General features: G+C 64.2%; 6 protein-coding genes across 11 annotated transcripts; 3 read left to right on the top strand and 3 right to left on the bottom strand.

Moving 5' to 3' along the window:
• The first annotated feature begins 632 nt into the window (after nt 1-632).
• Nucleotides 633-4,826, top strand: MUC1 (mucin 1, cell surface associated). Its single transcript, XM_066337776.1, has 7 exons — nt 633-761; nt 1,566-2,164; nt 2,356-2,429; nt 2,533-2,675; nt 2,967-3,085; nt 3,217-3,363; nt 4,308-4,826. The coding sequence occupies exons 1-7, from the start codon at nt 719-721 to the stop codon at nt 4,380-4,382; spliced, it is 1,200 nt and encodes a 399-aa protein (XP_066193873.1). The 5' UTR covers nt 633-718; the 3' UTR covers nt 4,383-4,826.
• Nucleotides 4,827-6,573: 1,747 nt separating this feature from the next.
• TRIM46 (tripartite motif containing 46) lies at nt 6,574-14,493 on the bottom strand. 2 transcript variants are annotated; one of them, XM_066337749.1, is made up of 10 exons: nt 14,331-14,493; nt 12,742-13,041; nt 11,923-12,266; nt 11,261-11,404; nt 11,044-11,139; nt 10,667-10,920; nt 10,465-10,586; nt 8,314-8,613; nt 7,926-8,223; nt 6,574-7,788 (listed from the first exon to the last, which is right to left on the bottom strand). In XM_066337749.1, the coding sequence occupies exons 1-10, from the start codon at nt 14,428-14,430 to the stop codon at nt 7,413-7,415; spliced, it is 2,334 nt and encodes a 777-aa protein (XP_066193846.1). In that variant the 5' UTR covers nt 14,431-14,493; the 3' UTR covers nt 6,574-7,412. The 2 variants fall into 2 exon arrangements, with proteins under 2 accessions (XP_066193846.1, XP_066193845.1); XM_066337748.1 differs by having other exon boundaries at nt 12,742-12,997; nt 14,368-14,493.
• A 414-nt stretch (nt 14,494-14,907) lies between these two features.
• KRTCAP2 (keratinocyte associated protein 2) lies at nt 14,908-16,743 on the top strand. Its single transcript, XM_066337916.1, has 5 exons — nt 14,908-15,012; nt 15,403-15,557; nt 15,818-15,881; nt 16,118-16,184; nt 16,539-16,743. Exons 1-5 carry the CDS (start codon nt 15,009-15,011, stop codon nt 16,657-16,659), a joined length of 411 nt encoding a protein of 136 aa, XP_066194013.1. The 5' UTR covers nt 14,908-15,008; the 3' UTR covers nt 16,660-16,743.
• Nucleotides 16,744-17,381: 638 nt separating this feature from the next.
• DPM3 (dolichyl-phosphate mannosyltransferase subunit 3, regulatory) lies at nt 17,382-18,021 on the top strand. Its single transcript, XM_066338018.1, has 2 exons — nt 17,382-17,448; nt 17,715-18,021. The coding sequence occupies exon 2, from the start codon at nt 17,721-17,723 to the stop codon at nt 17,997-17,999; it is 279 nt and encodes a 92-aa protein (XP_066194115.1). The 5' UTR covers nt 17,382-17,448; nt 17,715-17,720; the 3' UTR covers nt 18,000-18,021.
• Nucleotides 18,022-20,363: 2,342 nt separating this feature from the next.
• SLC50A1 (solute carrier family 50 member 1) lies at nt 20,364-22,557 on the bottom strand. 5 transcript variants are annotated; one of them, XM_066337769.1, is made up of 6 exons: nt 22,438-22,557; nt 21,858-21,935; nt 21,634-21,784; nt 21,402-21,560; nt 21,217-21,336; nt 20,364-20,780 (listed from the first exon to the last, which is right to left on the bottom strand). In XM_066337769.1, exons 1-6 carry the CDS (start codon nt 22,494-22,496, stop codon nt 20,679-20,681), a joined length of 669 nt encoding a protein of 222 aa, XP_066193866.1. In that variant the 5' UTR covers nt 22,497-22,557; the 3' UTR covers nt 20,364-20,678. The 5 variants fall into 5 exon arrangements, with proteins under 5 accessions (XP_066193866.1, XP_066193867.1, XP_066193868.1 ...); XM_066337770.1 differs by having other exon boundaries at nt 21,634-21,757; XM_066337771.1 differs by lacking the exon at nt 21,858-21,935 and having other exon boundaries at nt 21,634-21,757.
• Nucleotides 22,558-23,633: 1,076 nt separating this feature from the next.
• On the bottom strand, nt 23,634-26,813 carry EFNA1 (ephrin A1). Its single transcript, XM_066338024.1, has 5 exons — nt 26,677-26,813; nt 25,190-25,485; nt 25,029-25,094; nt 24,727-24,777; nt 23,634-24,398 (listed from the first exon to the last, which is right to left on the bottom strand). The coding sequence occupies exons 1-5, from the start codon at nt 26,775-26,777 to the stop codon at nt 24,280-24,282; spliced, it is 633 nt and encodes a 210-aa protein (XP_066194121.1). The 5' UTR covers nt 26,778-26,813; the 3' UTR covers nt 23,634-24,279.
• Nucleotides 26,814-26,883: the final 70 nt, after the last annotated feature.

The following is a 26,883-nucleotide window of genomic DNA, read 5'->3' as shown; positions in this document are numbered from 1 at the left end:
AGCGTGGCATCCGGCATCACCCGTGTCCTGAGTGAGGATGAGGGTTTGTGCCTGCTGAGGGGGCCCTGGGACCTGGAGGCACGTTACTGAGAGCTATTGGGATGCCGTGGGGCCCTGGGCTGTGCCTGCGTAAGCATTTCGGGGGGGTCACTGGTGTTTATTTGAGTGTAGGGCGAGGCAATGACCAGCCGGTAATGATTAACCCTGGGCTGAGGCAGAGGATGAGGCCCCCCCCTGCACGAGGGGCTGGGGTACTCCGTGTCCCCTCTGTGCCCCTCCACGTGCTCCCCACCAGCTCCCGGGGTCCGTGGCTCAGCCCAGGGAAGCCAGGCAGATGCTGCTCCCCCCCTGCCCCAGGATGCTTGGCTGCTGTCCCATCCTGTGCCCTCACCCGAGGCTGGGTCTGCCCACGGCGCAGGGACGCTGCCAGCGGTGTCCCCCCAAGCCAGGGAAGCGCGACAGACCCCACCTGGGGACCTGATGCTGCGGGGACCCCATCGGCGCGGTGGCACCCCTGTGCCAAGTGGGGCAGAACGACCCCCCTCCCTGGAGCCGGCCGCGGGGTGGGGCCTCTCCACCTGCTCCAGGTGCTCTATAAAGCTCTGGCCGCTGTCGAGCTGCCAGTTCCGGATCCCTGGACTGAGGCGTGTGCCACCAGCTAACGGGAGAGCAGCCGCCGCCGAGCCCCGAGAGGCGCCGGGACCCCCCGGACAAGCCCATGGCGTTCACTGTCTTTCTGTTGCTGCTGGTGCTGGGCACAGGTGAGGGGCTGGGGTCGGCGGCACCCGGAGCCAGCGGGACTCGGGCTGGGAGCCGGGCAGGCGGGGAGGTACCAAGGCAGGGGGAGCGGAGCGGGACCCCTTTTAAAGTGGAGACCAGGGGATACTGGAGCCAGCGGCATCCTGGCAGCAGGGACATTGTCGCTTCTCCCGTTCTGGCTCCAGGGTCCAGCCACCCGGGGCTGGTTGTGCCCAGGAAAGCTGGTACCTGGGGGCTCAGACTGCCGCCCCTCTGTTGTGTCCAAAGGGCTCGGCCAAGGGCTGGGCTGTGCCAGCACCAGCCGGAGCAGGCTGTGCCCGGGGCTTGCAGGTTGGAATGCAGGTGTGTCCCGGTGAGCACCCAGACCCCGGGCTCTCCTCCAGTGCTGCCGGCTCCTGCAGCACCCGCTGGGAACCTGCCCAGGAGCTGCCTGTACTGGACTCCAGCCAGGCCAGGCAGGTCCAGAGGGCGTGGGAGCACCCCAGCCTGTCACCCACAGCAAGGGGGGCTTTATTGGGTGGTATGCCTGAGCCACCAGCATGTCAGGGACACCCCAGGATGGAGGCATCTGCAGGACTGGGCATAGTGTCAGTGCCCAGCCAGCTCCACCTGAACCCTCGGTGGTGCCACAAGTGCCCAGCACCAGCCCCATTTGTGGGGTGTTGCTGAAGGTCTTGTTGGCCTCATGGGCAGGCTGTTGGCTCCTGGTGGTTGTGGTGCTTCCCACAGTGTCCAGCTGATGAGCTGTTTTGGGTAAAACCTTCCCTAACTGGGCTGTAGCCATTGACTCCAGGGTTTTCCTCCAGGTACATGTTTCACGACTACAGAGACAACCATGGAGATGGAAACTACTGAAACGACTGTGGAAATGACCACAGAAACGACCACCACTCCCACGTTGTTGCCTAAAAGCACAGGGGGCAGCCGGCCCCAAACCGGCTTCCCCTATGCCACCGCGTTCCCTGGCACAAACACCACGAACTTCAAATTTGGCAACCACTCCATGGGCAATGCCACGTCCAACAGCACTGTGGGGCCTGTCCACGGCAGCCCAAGCATCCCCCATGTCAATAACACCTCAAACAGCAGCGGCTGGGGCCCCTACTTGGGCACCAATGGCACCTCTGCCAGTCCCACTGCGAACGGCAGCACCAGAGCCAACGGGAGCACCAGTGCTCAGGTCTTTCCCACCCAGATAACGTCCGAGGGCAGCACAGCTCCCAGGCAGACGCCTGCCCGGGGTGGTCCCAACCCCAGCAAAACCACAGCCCAGCTGCCCGGTGCCGTCCAGCTGCTCGTCCGTGTCCCACTGTCCTTCCGCATTATCAACAGGAGCTTCAATGAGAGCCTTCGTGACCCAGCATCAGAGGAGTACAGGAGCCTGAGCAGCACTGTTCTGACCATGGTGAGTACCAGCCCCACCAGCGGAGGCCCTGGGCCGTGCTGGGAAGGAGCCACCTCACCTTGGGGCTTTCCATGGAAGCGCTCCGAGCATCCGTTCTGTCGGTGGCTTCAGCTGCTTGGCCAGTTCTGTGTGGAGACAGGAAAGGGAGGTGTGTGTGGGGAGGTGGCCATGACCTCAATGCTTCCTTCCAGTTTGAACACGTCTTTGGCTGCGCGGGCTGCATGGGCACGCAGACCTACACCGGGTGCAGTGAGCTGCAGTACAGGTGAGCTGCAGCAGCACCAGTGGGGCTGGGGTACTGCAGTGTATCCCCCTGGTGTGTAGCCCCTCTGGGGGCAATCCAGGTGCTAATGCTTTCTCCCCTGCAGCCAAGGCTCGGTGGAGGTCCATTCCACCCTCGTCTTTGGGAATGGAAGTGATGCCGTCACTCCTGATGCTGCTGAGCAGCGCCTGAGGAAGAGCCTGGACCAGAATGGCTACATCATGGGCCTACAGCTGGACAACATCCAGAGTGAGAGGAGAATCCAGGCTGGGGAGGGAGGAGGGATGGATCCTGAGGGAAGCCTGGGGGGCTCCATAGGCATTCCCTGTCCTGGTTGAAGGAGGGGGCCTCCTTGGTGCTGTGATGCACTTGGGGCTCGCAGTGGGTGGAGCCAGTGCACATTCCCAGTGTCAGGCAGCACTGAGAAAAGCAAGTGGATCCCATGCAGGAGGGCTCAGCCCCTGGTATCCTGCCCCAGGGATCTCTCAGGGTTCTGTCCCAGTACTGCCTGTGGTGCAGACACAGCTCTGTTCCTTTCAGGCTCCACAGCGGTGATGTCCCCAGCTCCAGTGCACATGGTCCCAGACTGGGCCATTGCTCTGTTGGTCTTGGTCAGCATCCTGCTGCTGTGCAGCATCTTCACCTGTCTTCTCCTAATGGTGAGGCCCCATCCCCACCCCAGTCCTCACCTGCATTCTGCTGGTTGGTCCCTGTCCCTGTCCCTGTCCCTGTCCCTGTCCCTGTCCCTGTCCCCACACTGGCCAAGCCTGACCCCTTCTCTCTCCCCAAGTCCACCTGCACCTGCCGCCGGAAAAGCCGAGGGAAGCTGGACCTGCTCAGCCAGAAAGATTCCTACCACCCCATGGCTGAATACCTCCAGTACCAGAGCCACGGACGCTATGTGTCCCCCAACAGCAAACCCAACCCCTACAGCCAGGTGAGAGCCAGCCCCATACCTGGGGTCCCAGCTGCTGCAAGGGCAGAGGGCAGGGGTGCATCCCCTGGGTTCTGGGTGAATGTCTAATGGAGATGGCAGGGACAGGTGTCCGGGGAGCTCGTCCCACACTGGCCTCGCCAGGAGGTGAGTGTCACATTCACGCCTGGCTGGAGCAGCGTTCAGAGCGGGTGCACGGCCGGTGCAGGCAGACCCAACCTGGCTCTGGAGAGCTCCCCGCGACCTTGGGCAGCTGCTCCCTGTGTCCAGCCCCAAAGGGGTCAGGGGCCTCGCTGCCTGCTCACCCCACCCCTTCTCTTGCGCTGCTGTGTCCCAGCCAGACCTTCAGGTCTCCTGCTGTTACGGCATCCTCTGCCACGTGTGGGGGAGCAGGCTTGGGGCATTGCAGAGCTGATGGGGGGCTGAGGAGATGATTCCCGTAGCCAGCTCCCCTCATCCTGCACCAGCAGCTCCAAAACTGGAGTTTCAGGTGTGGCGCTGGGAGCTGCCTGGAGGCGCAAAGGGCTCTCCAAGGCGATCTGCAGCACAGGGGGCCGCCCCATCGCCCCGTGCCCTGTGCTCCCCCCACGCGGGGCAGTGGGCGGCGGCCGTGTCCAGCTGCTCTGGCTCCGTGCGAGCAGCTCACCCTGTGCAAATACCAGGGGCCTGGGTAAATATTTACCTTCGTGCTCACCAGGCCGCCTTATCGTGCGGGAACACGGCCGCGGCCACCGCGGCTCCTCCTGCGCACGGGGCGGTTCGGGGTGTCCGTGGGGGCCCAGGGTGCCCACAGTGCCCATGGCTGCACGCAGCAGCCCGCCACCATGGTAGCATGCAATTTTTGGTTGCCCATAGTGGCCGTGGAGAGGATGCAGACCTTCCTCTGCTGCCACGGGCTGGGGACTCAGCCCAATCTTGACACCTCTTCACTTTTCCTTCTCCCCAAGGTGGCCGGCAGCAGCACCACGAGGGCTGGCACCTTCACCTACACCAACCCCGCCGCTGGCTCAGAGAACCTGTGAAGGGCGCGCTGGGAAGGAGAGCGGCCGCCGAGGGGAAGGGGCGGCCGCAGCCCCCCACTCCCGGGGGAGCAGCACCGGGCCCGGGCACATTCCCCGGTGCTGCTCGGCCCCTCGCCGTGGGCAGCGGGAGCCGGATGGTTCTGGAGCAGATGGATTCATGCACATGACAGAACTGGATGAACAAAGATCGGGGGCATGAGGGACGGTCCCGCACACCCCACGGTCCACGCACTCGCTTGGCTTTTGCAACCTTGTGCCGGGGGTGGAGGACTGGGCTCGTGCTCCCCCTGCGCTCACCCCCGGGGATTCAATGGCTCTTTTTTGTGGTGGTGTTTTATATAAATATCTCTATTTGCGGGGTGTTGGTGCCGAACTCGGCTCGGTGGGGTGGCAGGTCCTCGGCCGGGGTGTATTTATCACAGTTAAAATAAAAGAATGGGGGCAGCCATGTCTCCCCAGGGCTGCTCCATGATGAGGCAGTGGGGGCTTGTCTGGGACAGTGACTCCCTTGATGTGGCTGTCACCCACACAGGTGTTGGCTTGGGTGGTGGCTCTCGTTTCTCGTCCCAGGCAATACTGGGGTTGGTGCCGGGGGTGTCGCCGTGTCCCTGGTCCCTGCATGCGTCTGAATGTGATATATCCTGCCAGACTCCATCCCTCTCACCCCTCCTGCTCTCTGAACAGAAAACCCTCCTGGTTTCTGTTCAGTTTCTGTTCACGATCAAACGTGTCTCATTTGACACGTCCCGTTTCCCCACGGCTGCACAGGTGGAATGTGACGGTGCCAGGGCCGTGCAGCTGCACGTGTGTCACTGTGTGCACGTGGCATGTCCTGCTCCTCTCCCCCGCCTGCCTGGGCTTGGGGTCTTCCAAACGCGGACTGAGCCCCAAAAAGGCTCTGAGGGGTGCTGGAAGGAGAGGCTGTGCAGCACCAGGGGGCCGTGTGCCAGAGCACAAGCCTTGGGAACAGCCATCCCTGGAGCACAGTGGTGGCCTCCTGGCAGCCCTAGTTTGAGCTGGGCCCGTTCCTGGGCACTGGAAGTGTTTTGGCAACCACTGAAAAGGCAGAAAAACAAGGAACCAAACCTTCTCCAAAGAAAGCCCATGTGGTCACAGGCACAGAGCCAGTGCTTGGCCGGGAACAGCCCCAGGACCAGCCCAGCAGCGGGCAGCTGATGGATCCCTTGGCCACACTGTGTGGGCTCTGGGTGGGGCCCATGGCTGTGCCAGGTGCCCGGGAGCTCTGGCATATACTGGGAGCTATCAGAGCTGTGCTGGGGTGCAGGCAAGGGCCTGGGGGTCTCTGGAGCACAGGGGTACCCTGGTGCCCCGAGACTGCTGTGAGGGGTGGGGTTGCTCTGATGGGGAGCTCTGGCACAGTGTAGCAGCCCCCAGCCCCAGGTCTGTTCTACCAGCTGGGCATGGGCTTGAGTGCCTAGGGCAGAGCCCCACAGGGGATGGGGTGTGCCCGGGACTGCTGTTTCCCCACTCAGCCCTGCCAGCCCTGGGCAGGGCTCCAGGAATCAGAACAGGGGCTTGATTTGCAGGGCTGCACCCTACAAAGAGTTGCCTGTTCACAGAGAGCTCAGCCCCCTCCCCTTCCACCTTAGGGGCTGGGATCTCCAGGGACAGGCTCCTACCCACGTGCCATGCAGAGTACCCAGGTGGGGAGTCCAGCTCCAACACTCACCCTGAAAAGATGCCTTAGCACCCAGCAGCCTCCCTGGCTGGACTGGGTGCCCCTGGGACTCCCCAGCAATGCTGCAGGAGTTTGTTCTAGGCCCAGTGGGGAGATGCTGGTCCAGGAGCCCCCTGACACCCTGTGACAGGGTGGCAGTGACCATGTGGCCAGGCAGAGCAGCAGTAGGACCTGACACGTAAGCACTGCCCAGGCTGAGCAGGGTTGGCACCTGCTGGCCACAGCACAAAGGACACCCTGGCCCCAGGGCACCCAGTCCTGTGCATGCCTCTGGACATGCCTCTGGACATGCCTCTGGACAGCCTGATCTCATGGCCCCATCACAGCCCTGTGACCGTGACCCCAGTCCCTAGACCCTAAAGCCAACCCAGAGCCAAGGCCCCCTGGTCCCTTGGCACCCCAACCCCATGGACAGCCTGGCCCCATGGGCAGCCTGGCCCCATGGGCAGCCTGGCCCCATGGCCCCCCTGTGGCAGGGAGGCTCCAGAGGAATCTGGCATTGCAGTTTATTGTAGGAAACCATGAAAATACAGCGTTTGTTGTAACAGAACCCAGGAGAAATGACAGCAGCTCAGCGAGATCCTGGTGTGGGACTGCTGGCACAGCCCCCACAATGCTGGGGCTCCCTGGCGGGCCAGATCCACACCCTGCAGGCCCAGCCCACTGCGGCCATGTGTGGTTGGGCACCAAGTGGTATAACAGAGCCAAGTGTGGCCCTCAGAGCACGTGCAGGGCTGGCCAGACACATTGCTGCCCAAGGACAGGGCAGAGCAGGTGGCACTGAGGTGCCCAGCAGCCCATGGGAGGGACTCGACGCTGGCTGTGTCCAGGGGCTGTGCCTGGCTGCAGCCAAATGATCCTCGTTGAAAATGAGCCATTTTACAAAACATCTTCACACCTTGTTCCAGCCCAGCCTCCCCCCACCCTCTCCCTCACCCCAGCTGTCTCCCCCACCCTAACCAGCCCCCAGCTTCTCCCCTCCACTGTCACCCCACTGTCACTTTCCACCCCCCTCCCTGTGCAGCCCTGTCCCCCTCCCTGACCCATCTCTAGGGCTGACCCTCCGCCAGCCCTGCCCACAGCCCCAGCCCAGAGCAGCCTCGGGCTGAGCTGGAGCTAGGGGCAGGCGGACAGGGTGAGGAGGGGAAGGCAACGCTGTCCCCGTGCCCCCGATCCCACAAAACAAACACCTGGCCTGTCCCCAGTGGTGGCAGGGCCAGGGCCACTTCTGCTATGCTCTGCTCCCTGGCCACTTGTGTCCCCCCAGGCCCTGACACTCGCGGGGTGCCCCGGGGGCAGAGCCGGTGGCGTGTGGGGACCACGGGCACGGCTCAGTCCAGCTTGGCGAAGTTCCCGATGGTCACTTTCCGCTCCTGCTTGTTGGCCACCAGCTCCTGGAGGTGCAGGGCCCCTCCTCCGATGAAGCAGAAGGCAGGGCAGACGGGCCCTGAGCAGTCCACGCCGCACTCCCAGAGCTCGCGGAAGGAGACGGCATCATAGAAGCTCACCTTGCCCTGCTCATAGTCCAGGCAGATGCCGATGCGCGGAGGCAAGGGCACGGTGCAGCCGTTGGGGTCGCGGGACGTGAGGGCTGAGCCGTGCGACAGCAGGATCTTGCCCATGCCGATGGTGAGGAAGGCGTAGGGAGGAGGTGCCTCCACCGTTGTGTCCTCTGCCCCGCTGTCGTGGCCACTGTCGGGGTCATACCTGCGGAGGGGGGACAGGTGAGTCCTGGTGCCAACAGCCACGAGACAGGCTGGAGGTCCCCCCACACCCCCAAGCGCCTGCCGGGGAGGTGGGAACAGGCAGAGAACCCCCAGGATGCCCCAATCCACCCCGCTCACCTGGGGCTCACCACATCCTGTGGCACCTGGAACCACTCCTGCAGTTTGCTCTCCAGCCCCACGCCCACCTTCACCAGGTAGGAGCTGGGGTCCACGCAGCAGGCCCAGTAGCTCTTGCCCTGGGTGATGGCCACATCGCCGATGACCAGGTCGATGGACAGGTGGCAGCTGGTCATCAGGCGCTCGGCGGCGAAGAGCATGGGGATGCCGGGGACGCTGCGCACCGCGCGCTGGTCCTTGCTGATGGCCAGCCGGTCCCGGTTGAAGCCCCAGCGGTTGTCCAGGAAGAAGTTGAGGACTGCGGGGAGGAGATAAGGAGGAGGAGGAAGGTGAACAGGACAGCACAGCAGAGCGCTGTGGGTTGATCCAAGCACCCATCCCCTCTCACCTGGGGCGGGGGGCGTGTGCAGGTAGATGTCCTCACTGTAGTCCCCGAAGCCTGCCTTGTTGTAGCCCTTCACCCGGAGCACGTAGACGCTGTCGGTGTCCAGGTACTCGACGAGGGCGCTGGTGCCCCGCACCTCCTCCCGCCGCTGCCACAGCTTCAGCCCCTTGGCCTTGGCGTCGGTCTTGCGGAACTCCACCGTGTAGTGCCAGGCGGGCGGCGAGTGCTGCGGCAGCCGCCAGCACAGGAAGATCTGGTCGTAGGTGTAGGTGCGCTGCGTGTCGATGACGGGGGCCTCGGGCGCTGCAGGGAGAGGCAGCGGCGGGCATCAGGCAGCATCCCCCACCCCGCAGGCGGGGAGGCGGCCGGACGCAGGGAGGGGACATTCCGGGATTCCGGACGGACGCACAACCAGCAGAGTCTAGAGGGGTCTGACTGCGGAGACCGTGTGTCGGCACCGGAGGAAAGCGAGAGTCAGGGAGACAGAGGAGCTGCTGCTGTGGGGCTCCAGGGACCAGACAGGCCGAGTGCAAGTCAGGAGGGAGGAGAGAGCGAGAGAGGGAGGAGGAGAGAGAGAGAGAGAGGAATGGAGGCAGTGGAAGAGGAGGAGGAGGAGGAGATGGGGATGGAGGGTAGTAGAAGATACTGGCAGGAACAGAGGCAGGGTGGGAAGGAGAGATGAAGGGATGGCAGGTGGAAGAGGGGTGAGGAAAGGATGGGAATGGGGCAAGGAAGGGAAGGGAAACCAGATAAGGAGGGAGGTAGAAATGGGGCAAGGAGAGGGATGGAAATGGCGAGAGGAAGAGGACAAAAATGGGGTGAGAGTAGGATGGAAATACAGAGAGAAGGAGAATGGAAATGGGGCAGCAATGGGGCAAGGACAAGGTGGGAATGGGATGCAGAAATGGGGTGAGCAGGGCAGAAATGTGTCCAGGAGGCAGATGGGAAAGCTGCAAGGGGGAAATGGAGTGACACAGAGCACGGAAATGGGGTGAGAGTGGGACAGAAATGGGGTGCAGACAAGAACATACATGGAGTAAGAATGTGAACATAATTGGGCTGAAGGGAGGATACATATGAGGCAAGGAAGGCAATGGAAATGAGACAAGAGGGGGAAGAAAATAAAACAAGGAGACGGGTGGAAATGGGGCAAGGAGAGAAAGAAAATGGAGTGAGAAATGGGATGGAAATGGGGTGAGACTGGGATGGAAAGTAGGTGAATGAAAACAGGATGAGAAGAAAGTAAAAATAGGGCAAGGATGGGGTTGAAATGGGGCAAGGGAGAGCAGAAATGATATGAAGAGGGGGCAGAAAATTGGGGCGATGAATGGGACAGAAGCGGGGTTGAGAGTGGAACAGAAATGAAGTGGGGAAGGGGATGGAAACACAGTGAGAGGGGACAGAAATGGGCCAAGGAAAAGAATGAGAACAGGGCAAGAGGGGATGGAAATGGGGCAAGGAAGGGGATGGAAATGGAGCAAGGAGCGGGACAGAAACGGGGCGAAGATGGGGACGGAAATGTGGTGAGAGGGGGTGGGAGGGCAGGAGGAGTGGCGGCAGATGGAGGAGGCAGAGCCACCGGCTGCCAATGCCAGCGGGCAGGACAGGGATGGAGGATGGCAGTGGAGCGGGGCCGGGCTGGGAGCAGGATGGAGGGATGGAGGGATGGGAAGAGAGAGTGGGGCGGCTCTGGGGCAGGGGTGTGACTTGCCTCAGTTACTTCGGTGACGCCTCGGCAGCGGCCGCAGCCTATAAACAAAGAGAGGTAGAAGCAGGTCTGAAACGTGTCGCCAGCGGGTCCAGCAGGGCCACGCGGCTCCTGCCCTGTGGGAAGCGCCTGCCCGGCAGCGGGGCAGCTCCATACTCACCCTCCGGCACTCCTGCTGCCCTCACCTGGCACCGTGGCCCTGCCTGCCTGCCCCTGGCCCAGACTCCCTGGCACAGGGCAGGGCAGGGCTATCTCTGGGGGCTGCTGGGGCGGGGGCTGGCCCTGACGGGGAAGGGGCACTGGCAGATCCGCGAGCGCCTGCCCGAGCGTGGCCCTGGGCAGCCGTGGCTGAGCTGCAGCTCCGAGGCGGGCAGGGACCCGCTCTGCCCGCGGGGGCTGCGCCTTGGCACGGGGCACAGCCGGTGCCCGGGTCCCGCTGCCTTTACCTCGGATGAAGGCCAGGTCGGTGAGCAGCTTCAGCTCCCTGCTGACATCCAGCTGGAAGTGGCTGAAGGAGGCGTTGGCTGCAGGACGGAAGCTCTGCAGCGAATCGGTGGCCCTGAGGATCCTGCAGCACAGGAGAGCGGAGATGTCAGGGTGCCACCTCAGGCACCAGAGGGCCCCAAAACCCCCGCTGCAGCCCAGTACCTGTTGTGCAGCTGCTTGGCAGCCTGGACAAAGCAGGGGTGGTCGGTCTCCTTCAGCACCTCCTGGGCATAGCCCACCATGCCTGAGTTCTCCAGCATGGCCTGGTGCTCGCGGATCTGGCCGTGCAGGCTGGCCAGCCGCTCCTGCTGGCACTCCTCAATGGCCTGCAGCAGCGTGGCCCGCTTCTCCTCCAGCATGGCACAGAGCCCCTGGATCAGCTGTGACACCTCTTCCTTGGCCTGTGAGCCATTCACCTGCCAGGCACAGACATGGCAGGGTCAGTGTGTGGTATGTACTGGGACCAGAGGGGACTGGGCTGGCTGTGCCACTCCTGCCTAGGGACAGCTCAGGGACAGGCAGGGACCCTCTGTCCTTACCTCTGTGTGCTTCACTGTCTCCTCCAGCTCAGCAATTTGGGTCTGCACTGTGTCCTGGCTGCTCAGGATGTAGGCGAGGCTCTTTGTCAGCTTCTCCTGCAGGAAGGTGATGAGATGTGGTGCTGGCAGCCCCCACCCCGCACCCCTCATCTGCACTGGGGCTCTGTGGTGCCCCCAATCCCCCACAGAGCCCCAGCCTGGCCCCAGCAGCCCTTACCCTGAGGGCCTGGTAGGCGCTGAGCACCGGGGTGATCTTGTGGCTGGTGTGGGTGCGGCGCACGCGGCAGAGCTGGCACACCAGCCGCTGGCAGGTCTTGCAGTAGTGAGTCACCTCCTCTTTGTGCTCTGGGCACATCAGCCCCTGTGCGGGCACAGTGAGGCTCAGGGGAGCTCTGCACCCCCCTCCACCCTGCAGAGTCCCTCCCTGGTACCCCAGATCTTAGAACCACAGGATGCTTGGAGTTGGAAGGGGATCTTGAAGATCATCTTGTTCCAACCCACCTGACATGAACAGGGACATCCTCAACTAGACTCCGTTGCTCAAAGCCCCACCTTGGCCTTGGACATTTTCTGGGATGTGGCATTCACAACTTCTGTGGGCAACTTGTTCTAGTACCACACCATCCTCACTAGAAAATTTTTTTTTCCTAATATCTAACCTAAATTTACTCTCTTTAAATCTGAATCCATTGCCCTTTGTCCTGTTCCTTCCAGACCCTTGTAAATGGTCTTGCCCTATCCTTCTAAAAGTTCCTTTCAGACACTAGAAGGCCACAATTTGGTAACCCCAAAGCTTCTCTTCTCCAGGCTGAACAATCCCAATCCTGTGGTCAGCCTTAATGCCCCATCAGGGCAGGAAGACCCACAAGGAGGCCGTACCTTGGGGCGGAAGGTGAGGGTTGGGGGCGTAGGCTCATGCTGGGCTTTCTGGGTGCCCCAGGGGTGGTAGAGCTTGAAGCACTCATTGCAGAAGCTGGACTTGCACTCTGTGCAGCCCTTGGTGGCCTCCAGCTGCGGGGGCTTGCAGAACTGGCACATGATGGCTGCGCTGATGTTGATGGTCTGCCGGTACCGCTCCACCACCCGCTCCAGCGTCAGGTTGCGGAAGAGGCTGCCCAGGCCCCGCTCGCCCAGGTCCACATCCCGCTGGCAGGCGGGGCACGGGAAGCTGACAGTCTGGGGGTGCACGGCACCCCGTTTGCGGCCCGGGTAGGTACCGAAGCCTGTGGGAGGGAGAGGGTCAGCAGGGCACGAAGCTCCAGAGTCCCTCAGCCCTCCTGCGGGGGAGCCCAGGGTGCTGTCCCCATCCCCACCTCCATCCCTTCCAGTTGTCCCTGCTCCCAACCCCTCCAGCCATCCTCATCACCTGTTGTTCCTATTCCCTCTGCCATCCTCTCCAGCCATCCGCCTCCCCTCCATCCATTCCTCCAGCCATCTCTGTCCTCATCCACTCCAGCCCCCTCATCCTCTCCAGCCATCCCTGTCCCCTCTGCTGTCTCCATCTCCTCCAACAATTTCCATCCCCTCCAACCATCCATCCCTGTCCTCTTCAGCCATCTCCCTCTCCTCCAGCCCTCTCTGTCCCCTCCAGCTGTCCCCAACCCCTCCAGACATCCCTGTCCTTATCTCCTCAGCCATTCCTGTCATCTCCAGCCATCCCTGTCCCCTTGTTGCCCCTGTCCCTTCTGCCAGCCCCACCTGACTTCAGGAGGCGGTCGAGCCGATCGGGTTTGGGGACAGCCCGGCGGCCCAGGCGGGGGCTGCGGGTGGACGGGGTGGCTGCAGGCGAGGTGGGCTCCGAGGTGGGGTCACAGTACAGGTGGCCGTGCTGCAGCAGCACCTCGCTGGCACATACGTGGCACACATTGTGGGTACAGGGCAGTGCCAGCGGCTGCTTGTACATCTCCTTGCACACCGGGCACACCAGCTCCCGTTCCATGTTCTTCATGCTGGTCTGCGGAGAGAGCGGGAGCGTCACCCGCCGGCAGCACAACAGGGCTGAGACCAGATGGGACCAGCACCGGGATCAGCATCAGGGCTGAGATCAGCACCAGGGCCAGGATCTGGGCCAGGACCAGCACCAGGGCCAGGATCAGCATCAGGGCTGAGATCAGCACCAGGGCCAGGATCTGGGCCAGTACTGGCACCCTGGCCGGGATGGAGACAAAAACTGGGACCATCATCAGGGCAAAGATAAGGCCTGGGACCAGCACTAGGGACAAGATGAGGACAAACACCAGGACCAGCACCAGGATGAGGATCAGGGCTGCCACTGGGATGAGGAACGGAGCTGGGATCAGCAGCAGGGCCAAGATCAGGGTCAGCACTGGAATGACAGCCAGGACCAGGGCCAGTGTCAGGACCAGCACTGGGACAGGGATGAGGACTGGGACCAGCATCATGGCCAGGATCAGGCCTGGGTGCAGTGTGAGGAATGGCACCAGGGTGAGCGCCCTGGATGTGAAGATGAAGTCCAGGGCTTGACTGGGTGTGGGAACTGGGGCCACACCAGGACCAGGACCGAGGCCAGCACTGGCATCAGGACCAGCATCAGAGCCAGGATCAGGCCTAGGACCAGCAGCACGGTCAGAATCAGGACCAGCACTGGGATAGGGCTGGGATCACAGCAGGGTCAGGATCCGGCCTGGGAACAGCACCAGAGCCAGGAGCAGTATAAGGACCAAGGCTGGGGATGATGAGGACCAGGGCCAGCATCAGAGCCAGGATCAGGCCTGGGACCAGCAGCATGGTCAGAATCAGGATCAGTACTGGGATCAGAACCCGGATGGGACTCAGGCCTGTTATGGGGATGGGACTGGGGCTGGACCCAGAGCAGGGGCAGGATCAGACCCGTATTAGGACAGGCAGTGGAATGGGGATGGGGGCCATCACTGGGATCAGCACCAGGATGGGGCCCAGGGCTGGGATGGGGATGGGGACTGGGATGGGTGCTGGGATTGGAACTGGGATGGAGAGGGGGACCAGGATGGAGATGGGCGCTGGGCTGAGGACTGGGGCTGGACCCACAGCAGAGCCCGGATTGGCCTCGGCACTGGGACCAGCGCCAGGACCGGGCTGGGCACCAAGATCGGGGCCGGGATGGGGCCGCCCCCTCCGCACCCGCTGCTCCCGGCTCGGCGGTGGCTCGGTGCGGGGGGGGTCCCGACGAGGGCCCTCCGCGGGGGTCGCTGCGGTGAGTCGGGGTGCGGGGTCCGCCCACCCCTCAAGGGCATCGCCCTCCCCCCCAGTCCCCGCCGCGTTGCCACGGCGACCCGGTCCCGGAGGACCCCTGTCCGCCCCCCCGCCGCCACCGCGGCCGCTCACGCTGATGCGGACGAGCGCATCCATGATGGAGGTGAAGGTCTGCAGGTCCTCGCCCTCGGCCATGGCTCCGCTCCCCGCGCCCGTGCTTCCGACGGCGGCGGCAGCAGCGGCGGCCGCGATCGCCCCGGTGTGTTGCAGGGAGCGGCGGAGCCGGGGGGAGGGCGGGGGGCGGTGGCGCGCATGCTCGGCGGCGCCTGCCCCGCCGGCACCGGAGGGAGGTGGAGGCACCGGAGGGGCGGCACCGGTGGGGGGGGGTCGGCCCGAGGACGCTCTCCCCGCACCCCTGGGCATCCCCCGACGGGCGGCGCTCGGGGAGCGGCGCCTGGGGTGGGCTGCGGGTGGGATCAGCATGACACCCGTACTGGCGGGGATCCCGGGGCCGGTGCTGGGTACGGGGCTCCCGTCCCCGCGCTGGTGCCGTCCCCGCCGCCAGAGGGCGCTCCGGACGGCGTAGACTTGCAGTGCCACTCCCGGCCGCCGGGGGGCGCGCGTACGGCGGCGCGAGCTGGGCGGGACGGGGCCGCCCGCGCACGCGCAGTGGCGCAGCGCGGCTCTGCTGCCGTGTCCCCCTTCCGCGCGGCCGCAGTGCGCGTGCGCAGAACGGCGACACCGGGAGCCGACCCGGACGGGCTGGGAACACCATGGGTAAGGGGGGAACGGGGGTGAACGGGCAAATGGGAGGTGATAGGGGAATGGGGAAAGGGGGGCACGGGGACAGGGGTGGTAACGGGGGTAATGGGGGAAGGGACGTAACGGGGCAGGGGAGTAACCGGAGCGGGAGGAGTACCGGGGATAGGGGAGGGAATGAGGAGTACCGGGGCAGCGGGGGCACGGGGACAAGGGGAGCAGGGCTAACTGTACCGGGGTGTAACGGGGCACAGCGGTAATGGGGGCACGGGCATAGTGGGGCAGGCGTCAACGAGAGTGGGGCGGGGGAATGCGAGAACGAGGGGCAGCGGGGCGGGATGCAGGGGGAGCTCAGGCCCGGTCTGGCCTTGGTCCTGCTGCCCGTGCTGAGTCGGCCCCGGGACGCAGCCGTAGGCACGGGCACGTCGCTGGCGCTGTCGTCGCTGCTGTCGCTGCTGCTGTTTGCCGGGATGCAGATGTACAGCCGGCAGCTCGCCTCCACCGAGTGGCTCACCATCCAGGGCGGGCTGCTGGGCTCCGCGCTCTTCGTCTGCTCCCTCACTGTATCCGCGGGGACTGGGAGCCGGGGACAGGAGAGGGGCTGGTGGGGAGTGGGGCCAGGGCATTGTGTCGGGGGGCTGGGAGCCACACCAAAGGGGTGGTGGGGAGCAGGGCCAGAGGCTGTGAGCAGGGCATGGGATGGGAGTGGGGAACAGCAGCAGGTCCAGAGGCCAGGAGTGGGGCTGGAGCGGAGAGGATGGGAGGTGGGAGCAGGCTCGGGAGGACAGTAGGATCCTGTTCTGTTCCTTAACTCCACAACCAGGCCTTCAACAATCTGGAGAACCTCATCTTTGGGAAGGGCTTCCAGGCCAAAATATTCCCTGAGAGTAAGTGTTGCAAAAACCCAGAAGGGGAGCGGGAACACATTGCTGTCCAAAGGCCTGTGGAAGGGCTGGAGGTGCTCCAGCAGTGGCACTGGACAGTTCCAGCTCTGGCCTGGAACTGTGGTGGCTTCCCTTGAGCTTTTCCTGGTCCTGGGGGAAATTATGCTGCTGCAGCCGTGCCCCCCTCCCCATCACTGGGGGCAGCCCTGCAGCATTGTGTGTCTCCTGATTCTCCACAGTCCTCACCTGCCTCTTGCTGGCCCTGTTCGCCTCGGGCCTCATCCACCGGGTCTGTGTGACCACCTGGTACGTCCAGAGCTGCTCTGGAGGGTGGGGAGCGACCAAGGGGAACCTGAGGGATCACGGGTGACACTGGGAGAGGGGCAGGAGCCTGGGCAGGGCCAGGACTGCTAGGGAGCCTCAGGGGGCTGGTGGGAACAGCAGCACATTGGGTTCCAAGGGAGGGTGTTTAGGAAGGGTGGGGGGGATGATCCAGGGGAAAAGTGTTGTTTTAGGAAGGACAGGGGAGTGGGATCCAGGGGCAAGCTGTTGGTTTACAAAGGGCAGTGCAGTGGGATCCCAGGGAAGCTGTTGGGGTGTGCCTGGTGTGTTCCTGCCCCCAGCAGCTGAGCAGCCTCTTCTTCCCTTCTGCCCTCGTAGCCTCATCTTCTCCATGGTTGGTCTCTACTACATCAACAAGATCTCTTCCACTCTCTACCAGTCCACAGCACCCGTTGCTGCTCCTGCGAAGACTGTTGGCAAGGGCAGGAAGAGAAATTGATGTCCTGCTGCCCCTTCCTGGGGCAGCCCCCTCCCTGTGGCCGATCCAGGACTTCCCCCTGCCCAATAAAGCCATTTCTTTGTAGCTTCTTGTCTCCTCTGCCAGCTCCCAGTTCGTGGCCCTGCTGTGTGCCAATGGGGCTGGAAGTGGCTGTGGAGCCTGAGGTAGATTCTGGGTTAGCCAGGGAAGGTGAGGGTGGCCAAGGGTGGAAGATGTGCTGCTAGCATCTTGTCTGCCCAGACCTGCAAGGGAGGAAGATCCCAGTGGAGCCAGAATTGGAGCAGACTGGAGCTGCAGAGGCTGGAATGGGCAGTGGGGGGCCCAGTGGCTCAGGGCTCCAGCTGCCACCAGACTGCTGCACTGGCACAGGCTGCTGGGTTTGGCAGGGGATCACAGACTCATGTGCCCTCTGCAGGACACCGGGCGGGTCACCGGGGCTTCCCGGGGTGGGGGGGTGGGAACGGCGCGGTCCCCGCAGCCGTGGGAGGGCGGGCGGGACTCGCTCTCACGCCGGGCCCCTGGCACCCCTCCGGCCGGACGTGGAGGAAGCCAGATGCTTCCTGCGGCCGCGACCGACAAAGCCCGGCGCTTCCTGCGGCACCGGGAGTGGGGCCGGAGCCGGGGTCCCGGCGGGGTCTCGGTGGCTCCGCGCCCCGCCACCAGGGGGCGCCCGCGGCCGCCGCTCGGTGGAACTACAGTTCCCGGCAGGCCTTGCGCGCGGCGCCGCCATTGCGTCATCCCAGCGCCCGGCGGGAAGCGGGATCAGCACCGGGAGCGGGACCGAGCCAGGTGGGGGTGGGGCGGGTCCCGGGCTCGGTCTTTGGGGGGAGCTCGCTCCGGCGGGAGGAGGCCCAGGGGGGTTTGGGGCCGCGCTCCGGTCAGGAGGCCCCAAGGGAGGAGCGGTCCGTCCTTCCCGGCTCCACTCTCCGGGCTTCCCTCCTCCTTCCTTCTCTGCCCCTCCCCCCGGCTCCTCTCCCCCCTGTTCTTCTCATGGGTCCCCCGCTCCCTGTCTTTCCTCTCCCCCTTTCCCCCTCTCACAGCCCGTCTCCCCTCAGGCCGCCATGACCAAGCTGGCCCAGTGGCTCTGTGGACTCGCCCTGCTGGGCTCGGCTTGGGCCGCGCTGGCTCTGGCCCCGCCGGGGCTGCAGCCTCCGGCCCCGTTCCGCCAGGCGCTGCTGCCGCTGCCCGTCTACCTGCTCGTGGCCTTCGGCTGCTACTCGCTGGCCACCGTGGGCTACCGCCTGGCCACCTTCAACGACTGCGAGGAGGCGGCGGCCGAGCTGCAGGAGCACATCAGGGCGGCGCGGGCCGACCTGCGGCGGCGGGGGCTGCGCCTGTGACCGCAATAAAGCCCAGGGACGTGCTGCCCGTGCTGTTCTGTGACCCCGGGACACGGCGGGGGCGGTGGGCGCCGAGAGCCTCGGGTGCTGCTGGAAGCCACCCTGGGGGTATCACTTGGCTCTCCCGGGGGAATCGCTCAGCTCTCAGCGGGGCGAGGTGGGTGCGCGGGGAGGGTTTGGGGGTTTTGTGAAGAGCAAGGTCTCCATGCGGGCCCAGTTCTCTCACCAGTCTGAGGGGCTGCAGGGAAACCTCCCACGGCCGGTCCTGTGCTGCCTGTCCCTCGTTGAGCTCCCTGGAACTTGGCTCTGGGATCGGATGTGAGACTGGGCTGTGCCCCAGAGCCGAAGCACATTCCTGGCCCAGATGTGGTTCACCCCGGCAGGTGGGAGCTGGAGGAGCCTCATCCCATCCCCGCCGGCCGGGTTCTGGGAAGGAGAGGGACTGGCAGGATGGGGTAGGCAACACAGCCTTTAAATTGCAGCATGGTGTCCTCCCCAACCTCGGCAGCTCCAGCTCCCTACCCCAGCTCCTCTGCCCATCCACAGCAGCACACTGGGCTTCACTGGGAATAGGGAAGGGTGGGGGGCTGCTCCTGAGGACCCCCATTTCTGCTCTCTGACCCCTTGTGCAGAAACCTGCTGCCCTAGCAGCTGCCAGCTCCTCCAGCCAAAGGACTTTGGGATTTTAATTAGCAGCTGTGTATCCTCTGCAGAAAGGAGCCGTTGGGAGCGGGAGGGAGGACTCGGGTTAATTAGCAGGAGCAGCTAATTAGCTGTTTCCTGAGCAGCAGAGGCTGGTAGGAGCAGGGTGGGAAGCTCCCAGCACTCACTGGCACACGGGTGGTTGGGGGGGTGACATTGCCCTGGATTTGGCCACGTGGGGCCTTGGTGGGGTCAGGACCACAGCACAAGGACAGCTGTGCTCTGGGGGCTACTGACAGTCTTCTGTGGGCTACTCAGGGTCATCAGGGGCTGCTCAGCCAACCATGGGCTTTTCATGATTATTCGAAGGGGCTACGTGTATCCATCCAGTGGCTACTTGGGGTCATGTAGGGGCTACTCATGGCGATCTGACCTTGTCCCGGGGCTACTTGTGGCCATCACGGGCTACTGACCGTCCTCTGTGAGCCACTCAGAACTGTCAGGGGCTACTTGTGGTGATCTAGGGGCTACTGACAGCTGTCTGTGAGCTACCCATGACCCTGTGCAGGTTACTCATGGCAATCCAGAGCCTCTACTCATGGCCATTCAGTGGTTACTCAGGGCCTTCAAGGGTCTGTCTATGGTCATCCATGGGCTTCTCAAGGCGATCCAGGGCCTCTACTCAGAGCCATCAGGGGCTACTCCCAGCCCGTGTAGCAGCAGCCTGGTGGCAGCTCCTCCCTGCGTGGAGGCATCTGGGAGCTGCCTCCGGCTCCGGCTTGGCACGAGGGGCCACGTCACGGCCACTCCCGGCATCGGGCAGCTGGAGCGACCGGTTGGCAGCCGAGGTGTGTCAGTGGAGAAAGCTGCCCTTTCCCGAGGCCGTGGGGCCGGGCTGGGAGCTGCTTCCACGGCTGGGGGGAGCAGGGGGCTCCTCCCCGCTGGGCCAAGTCCCGGGAGCAGCCGGAGCAGGCACGGAGAGCCCTGGCTCCACAGGGGCAAGACAGAGCACGCTGGGAGCTCGTCCTCCTTCCCTCGGCGCTGTGCTCAGCTCCGTCCCTGTGTGTGGATTTTTCCAGGCCGTGTGTGAGGTGTGCACAAGCAGCAGAGGCACAGCACAGCTCCTGCCAGCGTCCTCAGCACCGCATCCTTCATCCCAACAGTGTCATCTGGCCAGAGTGTGGGATGAGGCTCCTTGGTCCTGGAGTGTCCTACATGGGGTTGAGGGTCTCTTTCTGCAAGGCTCCAGTGCCTGCTGTGTGATTTAGCCCCTCCTGTCCCTCTACTGAGGTACTGGGCCCATATCTTCATTCCAGATCGCTGTTAATTGGTTAATTGACATAGGATCAATGCTTGATCCAGGCCCGCTCGATTCACGGGGGGTTTAGCAAGGATTCCCATCGATTCCCAGTTCCTGGCATGGTAGCTGCTCATCAGTTCCGCAGACTGTGGTGGGTGGCTCCTGTAGCTCAGGGAGTGACACAGCAGGCCCCCAGCAGCTCTGTCTCCCCTGGGGTCCCCTCGTGGGTCCCCAACCCAGCCCCCTGCCCAACAGCATGGCCGATGCCTGGTGAGGGTTTGTTGGGGCCCAGGGTGTGTCAGGATGAGCCCCCACCACAAGTAGCCCCTGGCTGGTCACAAGGAGCTCCCAAAGCAGCTGTAGGGCCATGAGCTGTACCATCCTCTGCAGCAGCACCAAGAGAGAGGTACAAGAAGCAGGCGCTGGGAAGTCTCCGATTTATTAAAAGGCACTTGAATCCTTACAAAAGTGACACATGGACCCCTGGAAGCCCCATCCTGGTGCCAGGCAGGGCCATGGGCATGGAAAACTATCCTTCCACCCTGGGATTTGAGGGGCCTATGGCATCCCAAAGGCATTGCTGAGAGCTCCGGGGCCTTCGCTGAAGGATGCAGGGCTGGAGGCAGGAGGTCCTTCCTGGTGTCCCACTGCGAGTGGCCAAGAGGACATTGGTGGCACTCGGGGCTCAGTGGTGGGGCCAGCCCAGGCCAGCGTTGAGGTGCTCCTTAGGGGACCTCTCAGGCAGGCAGGGGGCTGTAGGGCTTGTCCTGCTCTCGCCTGTACCACTGGAAGAGCCAGAACCGCACGAGGCTGGTGATGATCCCTGGCACATTGGGGACCTGCGGGAGGACAGAGGGGGAGAGTGGATGTACCCCTCCTCCTGTGATGCCGGGGGAGGTTTCTTGGCTCCATCCCAGCTAATTAATTAAAATCAATAGTCATCATGCTGAGCCTTGTCACCCTTGGCTGGGTGACACACACAGTGCCGGCCCCAAGCCAAGTGCTCAGCTGAGAGGGGAACGGGATGGATGGGGATGGGATGAGGATGGGGTGGGGTGAGATAGGGCAGGAGGGGGACAGAATAGAATGGGATGGGATGAGCTAGAGTGGGGTGGGATGGCAAAGGGTGGAAGGATGAAGCAGGCCAGGGTAAGATGAGATGGGGATGGGACTGTGTGGGATGCAATGGAGCAGGATGGGTTGGGACAGGACATGATGAGATGGGATAGAGTGGGATGGGATGGCACCCCTTGGCATTCCACCACCCCAACCCACTGTGATGTAGAGATCATGGAGCTGCAGGCCATAGAGTGTCCAGCTGCTGGAGGCCACAAGGGTGGTGACGGTCAGGGGAAAGGACAGGCACCGCGTTGACTTGCTCCGGACAACCTTGGCCTGCAGGAGCAAATGTCAGGCAGGGCCCAGGCTGGCAAGCCCCAGCTCCACCGAGCCCCACACACCAGGTCAGCCAGCGGTGAGAGGTACATGCTGATGGTGAAGACGCTGCAGAAGAGCCCCAGGTGTGCCAGGCGCGTCCCCGCGTCAACCAGAACGGTGAAATAGCCACAGCCAGTGACCACCACAGCCAGGAGCAGCAGGACCTGCAGCAGCACGGGCCGCTGGGAGGGACAGTAGGGGGACATCAGGGTGAGGGTCTCCCATCCTCCCCATCACCCCAGGCCCCTGCCCCACCTTTGCAGGGCTGTAGTAGATATACACCAGGATGTAGAGGGTCTGCAGAGCTGCTCCAATGGCATTGACGGTGATCACTGTCCCGTCCCCCTTCAGGCAGCCATAGCCCAACCAGCTCAGGTTGCTGCAGGGATATGGCACAGGCACTTGGCTGCAGCCTGGGGGATCTCCCCTTGCCCCAAATGTACGTGATCCCCCCTCCCCAGGGCCTGACCCCGCTGTACTTGGCATCAGTGGTGAGGAAGGGCAGCAACTGGATGTTCTCCACACTCTTGGTCGCCAACATCTGGCGCAGGTCAGACCTGGAGAGAGCGGAGGGCAGCGGCCTCCTGGGTGCCCAGCAGTGCTGGGGTGAGGGGCCTCCAGTCTCTGAAGCCAGCAGGCACTGCACCCCACTCTCCTCCCCCTGCACCCCACAAATGGGACTCAGCACCAGCCCCATCGCACCCCCAAACCCTTTGCACCAGCCTTCCACGGCCCACTGCAGCCCCAAACTGGGTCTGACGCCTTCCCTATTTTACCCCCAAACGCCCCTCCATGGCCTGCGCTGCAGCCCCCCAAATGCCTCTGGTGCCCTTGCTATTGGACCCCCAAATGTCCCACCAGGCCCCACACTGCACCCCAAAACTGGCCCTGGTGACCTGATTGCACCCTCATCCCTCCACTGCACCCTCAAATCCCCCCCAAAACCGGCCCCGGGGTCCTCCCCCTCGCACCCCCAAGGCCCTCGCTGCCCCCCCGAGCCGGCCCCGGTGCGCTCCCCATCGCGCCCGCCCCCGCCCGGGGCCGCCGCCGATCGCTCACAGGCCGGCGGCGAACATGGCGAGGGTGGCGGCCAGGCAGACGGCGGCGAGCACCGACATGACCGTGGCGGCCACGGGGCAGCGGCGGGAGCGCGGCGGGGCCGGGGCTGCCCGCGGCGGGGCGGGGCGGGGCCGGACGCACTACCGGGGAGGGATCGGCCGCGCACCGGGCGGGGACGGGCGGCGGGGATCCGCCTCGGGCGGGGGGAGCGGCGGCGGCACCATCGTGACCGCCACGCGGGCACCCAGGCGGCAACGGGGAGGGCACCGGGCCCGGTTTGGGGGGTGCAGTGGGACAACCGGGGGGATTTCATACTCAACCCCTAGGTCTTGTGTGTTGAGTGACCTCCTAGAGGTCAGGGGGTTCTCAGTTCCAGGAGGCTTCATGTTCTGGCGTCCCCAGGGTCGACCCCACGGTCCGGATTACACACCCCGGAGGTCACACACTTCTGTGACCCTAACTCGCCATGTCACACGCCTTCGTCCTCCAGGAGTCACACATCCCTGTGACAATTCCCCAGGAGCCTACAGCTCTGAGATTCACACTTCCACAGGTTTCAAGTCCCTGTGACCCCTGTCCCACGGTGCCCCATACATCCTGGGAGTCACTCATTCCTGTGGCCCCAAGATGCCACCTCTCCATGATCCTCCATCTCTAGGATCCCCCACATTCAGATGTTATGCATCTCTGTGACCCAAGATCTCACATCTCCAGGACCCTTGCTCCCTGGGGTTCCCGATTCCAGGGCCCTCAAATCGCTGTGATCCCAGCTCCCTGAACCCACAGTGTCCCACAACTCAGGGGTCGCACATCCCTGCGGTCACCATGTGGGGGTCCCTGGGGTGCAGACAGGCTGCATCCCCTGCCCAGCCCCGGGGGCTCTGGCTCAGGGCCCTCTTCATCACCGGTTGAATTTGTCCCATCCTACGGGCTCTATCCCACTCCCGTGGGGTTTGTCCCAGGAGTTGCTGCTCTGCACCTGGAAGCTCGCTCCAGCGCTGGGGGTGGGGTTCCCAGCCTCAGGGGAGGCCTTTGTGTCACCAGATAAAGCCGGGGACAGTGCCAGCCACTGTAGCACTTTGCCACTTAACAGCCCCGTGCAAACACCAGCCAATTAATTAATTAACCAGCCCAACCCCCCACAGAGGCCAGGAGAAACTGGCCCAGGCGGGTGGGGGAGGTCTGCGGAGCTCAGCATGGTTTTGGTTATTTATTCCTGACAATGGTATAAAAAAAATCCCGCGTTAGAAAGCTGTACAAAGGGGGTGCTGGGGGGCCCCTCCGGCACCCAGCGGAGGGGAGGGATGGGGAAGGACCAGGGGATGGAGGACGGGGTAGGGGTGCAGCACAGTGAGGAGCGGGATGTTTCTTATAACCCCACTCCCCTGCCTGCGGGACATCTCCAGCCTGTCTGCGCTCCCCGACCACTGACACTGGGGGTAAGAGGCCCCCTGCACTGCGTCACATGGCCGCCACCCCCATGTCCCCGCCTGCAGGACACAGTCCAGCTCAAGCCCACCACGGGAAAGCCCCGAGGGTGGTGGGTGAGCTCAGCCACGGGACAGGGGTGCCAGCCCCCTGCCCCTCTCCAGTCTAGGGCACTTCAGCCCCTCCAGCTCCAGGCTCCCGCTCGGCCTCTGGCTGCCAGGACCATCCTGGAAGGGCCAGGGAAGCCTGAAAGCTCCAGCTGCTCTGATGGCTTTGGGCCGTCCAGCCCCATAATACTGACAAATCCTTTCCTCGCCCAGACGTGCACAGGGCAGGGCACCTGGGGCAGATGTGCGGAGACCACGGAGGTCCCCAGTGGCCGCAGCCTCGGTGGGTCTGGGCACGCGGCGCAGCTCAGAGCCCCTGCGGCACCAAGAGGGGCAGGAGCAGGCTGATGAAGGTGAAGGGCCGGCTGCTGCTGCGCATGGCCGAGTTCTGCCCCACGCTCCTCAGCACGTGTGCGGCTGCATCGTCTGCGGGGGGGAAAGAGAGGAGCTATCAGTAACCAGCAACTCCAGAAGACAAGCCCTACCCCAAACCAGCAGCACATCAGCCCTGCAGGGAGTTGCCACCAGCCTCGGTACCTTAGCCAGCTCCAGAGCCCCCAGGAGGGGCAGATGAGCTCAGCCCAGTGCCCCAGGCAAACCCCTGTCCCACCGTGGGGGTGACTGTGTTCAGGCCAGTGCCCCCCACATCGGTCCCCCCAGGAAGGTGCTTGGGCTCTGCCTGGTGCCCCCCAGAACACCCTGTGTCCCTGGAAGGGAAGTTGGCTCAGCCCCAACCCACAGCACCCCAACACACCTGCCTGGATCCTCCCCTTCTGTGTCGAGGCCGGGGCAGGCGGTGCCAGAGCTGCGGAGCAAACAGGGGGTCACGCCAGGGAAGGGCAGCACCCCAACCTTCCCCAAATCCTGTTTCAATGTGGGCTGTCCCCCATCCCCCGCCACCAACACCTTCCCAGGCAAGCCGCATGCCCACACCCCGGGCTGGCCAGGGGCCATGGCCAGGCCGTGACTCAGCGCAGCCAAGGCCACGCTGGGCACCGGCGCCGCGAGCGGGAAGGAGGGGACACGGGGGGGCCCTGAGGGGGTGGCGATACTTACTGCCTTTGCCTGTCACCGTCACCTTCAGCTTCAGGCAGGCTTCACCGTGGTGGTGGATGGGCTTGGCTGTGAAGGCAGAGGCAAGTTAGACAGGGATGGGGGGAGCCCGATGGCAATTCCCTGCAGCACCTCAGAGCCCCCCGCAGGCCCCCGGCACTCACAGATGTAGTAGTAGCTGTGCCCCTCCCTGAACTCCTTGCCCAGCGTGAAGGGAGTGAAGCGCTGGAACTTCTCCGAGAACTTCTCAGGGCCGTGCAGGGCACTGGGCTTGTCACATTCCCAGCGGATCTGCTCCTTGGAGCTGGGCTTGCAGGCCTGGTACTCCTCGAGCTCCACCAGGTACAGTGTGTAGCGCTCCATGGCCCGGGGGTCCACGCTGCCCTCCTCATAGTGCGGGCAGATAATATCCAGGTAGTCATTAAGACGAACCTCCACCGTATAGTCACTCCACAGAAAGCTGTGGCAGAAGGGTGGGCAGGGGGGTCAGCTCTGTGTTAGGGGCCTTACTTGCACCCCCATACCCAGGGGGGCCAGCACCCTGACCATGGCAGGCCTGGATGGGGGCACCCTCGGGTCCCCCGTTCTCAGACTGTGCTGAGTCTTGCAGCACCTGGAATAACTCTGAAAGGGCAACCCTCCCTTCACTCTCCCTCCGGTTTGGCCCCCCGGCAGTGAGCGGTGAGCGCACTCCACTTCCCAGCGCTTCCCAAGAGCCGGGGAGCAGGGAGGGGACCCGCTGGGACGCGCACCCTGCCCGCACCCTGCCCGGCCCGGCGCTGCCGGAGCAGGAGGCGTCGCGGCTCTCGCCGTGGGGCAGCCAGCCCGGCTCCAGCTGCGCCCCACACCCCACCCGGGAGGGGGTACGCTGGGGGCCTCCGTGGGGTCCCCACTTCGCCGGCTGTGGTGGCCTCCAGAGGGCACATCCACCCATGGGGGCACCCCATGCTCCCCAAATCCTGTGAGGGGACACAGGGGACACAGCCTCACAACCTGGGGGTGTCCTACATTCGTGAGGGACACGGCTCCACAACTTGAAGAGGGAGTGACTTAGCCCAGGAAAGGAGGGGAAACCCCACATCTCCCCACGGGGTCCTAAATGTGGGGCACCCCCCAGAGCCTGGGGGTCTGGAGAGTTAAGAGGGGCGCCCCGAAAGCCAAGGGGGACACTCCTAGACCCTGAGAGAGGTCATGCCCTGGAGGAACGCCTCTATAACCAAGGGGAATCACGGCTCCGGCCGGGGGGGAACCCCTAGAGCCTTTGGGGTTGTTGCTTGAGATGGGGTCACTCCTCAGCCCCGGCTGCCGGTGAGCGGGGGGCCTCGATCCAGGTCTACCCCCCCGCACATCCTGCCCCGTGTTTGTCAACACGGTCCCCGGGGCCGGCGCCGGGGCTGGCGCCGCGCCCCCCGCGGGAAGGAAGCGGCCCCTTCGCACGGCCCTGGGAACGGAAAGGCTCCCCCCGGGCGCACCTGGAGCAGACCGGCCCCGCTCCCCGCCGCACCGAGCTCCGCACCAGCCCCGCCACCTCGTCCCGCACAAAGGCCGCCGGGGAGCGGAGCGGCGCCGCCCGTGCCCTCGGGGAGGTCGGTGCCCGTCTCGGTGCGGGTTCGCGGGGGGGGGTTCCCGGTGGGAGGCGGGGGTCACTCACCGAGGATTGGAGCTGTTCCAGAACACCGTGTGCCGCTCGGCCGCCGCTGCCCAGCATAGCCCCAGCGCCAGCAGGGCCAGGGGCACCCCCGGCTGCCCCATCGCTCCCCGGGTGCTGCGCTCCGCGGGCGGCCCCTCGCCCGCCCCCCGCTTAAGTACGGCCCCGCCACCGCCCCGCCCCCGCCACCGCCCCGCGCTCGCACAACAA

The sequence above is a fragment of the Sylvia atricapilla genome, chromosome 30 (genome assembly GCF_009819655.1).
Source record: "Sylvia atricapilla isolate bSylAtr1 chromosome 30, bSylAtr1.pri, whole genome shotgun sequence".
Taxonomy (NCBI): Eukaryota; Metazoa; Chordata; class Aves; order Passeriformes; family Sylviidae; genus Sylvia; species Sylvia atricapilla.
Note: the sequence above shows the minus strand (reverse complement) of the source record. Positions and strands in the feature narration are given on the sequence as shown.

Excerpts from the sequence above, each read along its gene's own strand:
- MUC1 (XM_066337776.1), top strand. The coding sequence starts at position 719 with ATGGCGTTCACTGTCTTTCTGTTGCTGCTGGTGCTGGGCACAG. Across the intron at positions 762-1,565 it reads GCTGCTGGTGCTGGGCACAG|GTACATGTTTCACGACTACA; the intron begins GTGAGGGGCTGG and ends GTTTTCCTCCAG. Across the intron at positions 2,676-2,966 it reads ACAGCTGGACAACATCCAGA|GCTCCACAGCGGTGATGTCC; the intron begins GTGAGAGGAGAA and ends TGTTCCTTTCAG.
- TRIM46 (XM_066337749.1), bottom strand. The coding sequence starts at position 14,430 with ATGGCCGAGGGCGAGGACCTGCAGACCTTCACCTCCATCATGGATGCG. Across the intron at positions 8,614-10,464 it reads CGACCTGGCCTTCATCCGAG|CGCCCGAGGCCCCCGTCATC; the intron begins GTAAAGGCAGCG and ends CTCTCCCTGCAG. Across the intron at positions 7,789-7,925 it reads CAGGATGTGGTGAGCCCCAG|GTATGACCCCGACAGTGGCC; the intron begins GTGAGCGGGGTG and ends CCCCCTCCGCAG.
- KRTCAP2 (XM_066337916.1), top strand. Across the intron at positions 15,558-15,817 it reads TCTTCGTCTGCTCCCTCACT|GCCTTCAACAATCTGGAGAA; the intron begins GTATCCGCGGGG and ends CTCCACAACCAG. Across the intron at positions 16,185-16,538 it reads CGGGTCTGTGTGACCACCTG|CCTCATCTTCTCCATGGTTG; the intron begins GTACGTCCAGAG and ends CTGCCCTCGTAG.
- DPM3 (XM_066338018.1), top strand. The coding sequence starts at position 17,721 with ATGACCAAGCTGGCCCAGTGGCTCTGTGGACTCGCCCTGCTGGGCTCG.
- SLC50A1 (XM_066337767.1), bottom strand. The coding sequence starts at position 22,075 with ATGGGGCTGGTGCTGAGTCCCATTTGTGGGGTGCAGGGGGAGGAGAGT. Across the intron at positions 21,785-21,857 it reads TTCCTCACCACTGATGCCAA|CCAAGTGCCTGTGCCATATC; the intron begins GTACAGCGGGGT and ends CCCAGGCTGCAG. Across the intron at positions 20,781-21,216 it reads TCCATGATCTCTACATCACA|GTCCCCAATGTGCCAGGGAT; the intron begins GTGGGTTGGGGT and ends GTCCTCCCGCAG.
- EFNA1 (XM_066338024.1), bottom strand. The coding sequence starts at position 26,777 with ATGGGGCAGCCGGGGGTGCCCCTGGCCCTGCTGGCGCTGGGGCTATGC. Across the intron at positions 25,095-25,189 it reads GCACAGCTACTACTACATCT|CCAAGCCCATCCACCACCAC; the intron begins GTGAGTGCCGGG and ends CTGCCTTCACAG. Across the intron at positions 24,399-24,726 it reads GAAGGGGAGGATCCAGGCAG|ACGATGCAGCCGCACACGTG; the intron begins GTGTGTTGGGGT and ends TCCCCCCCGCAG.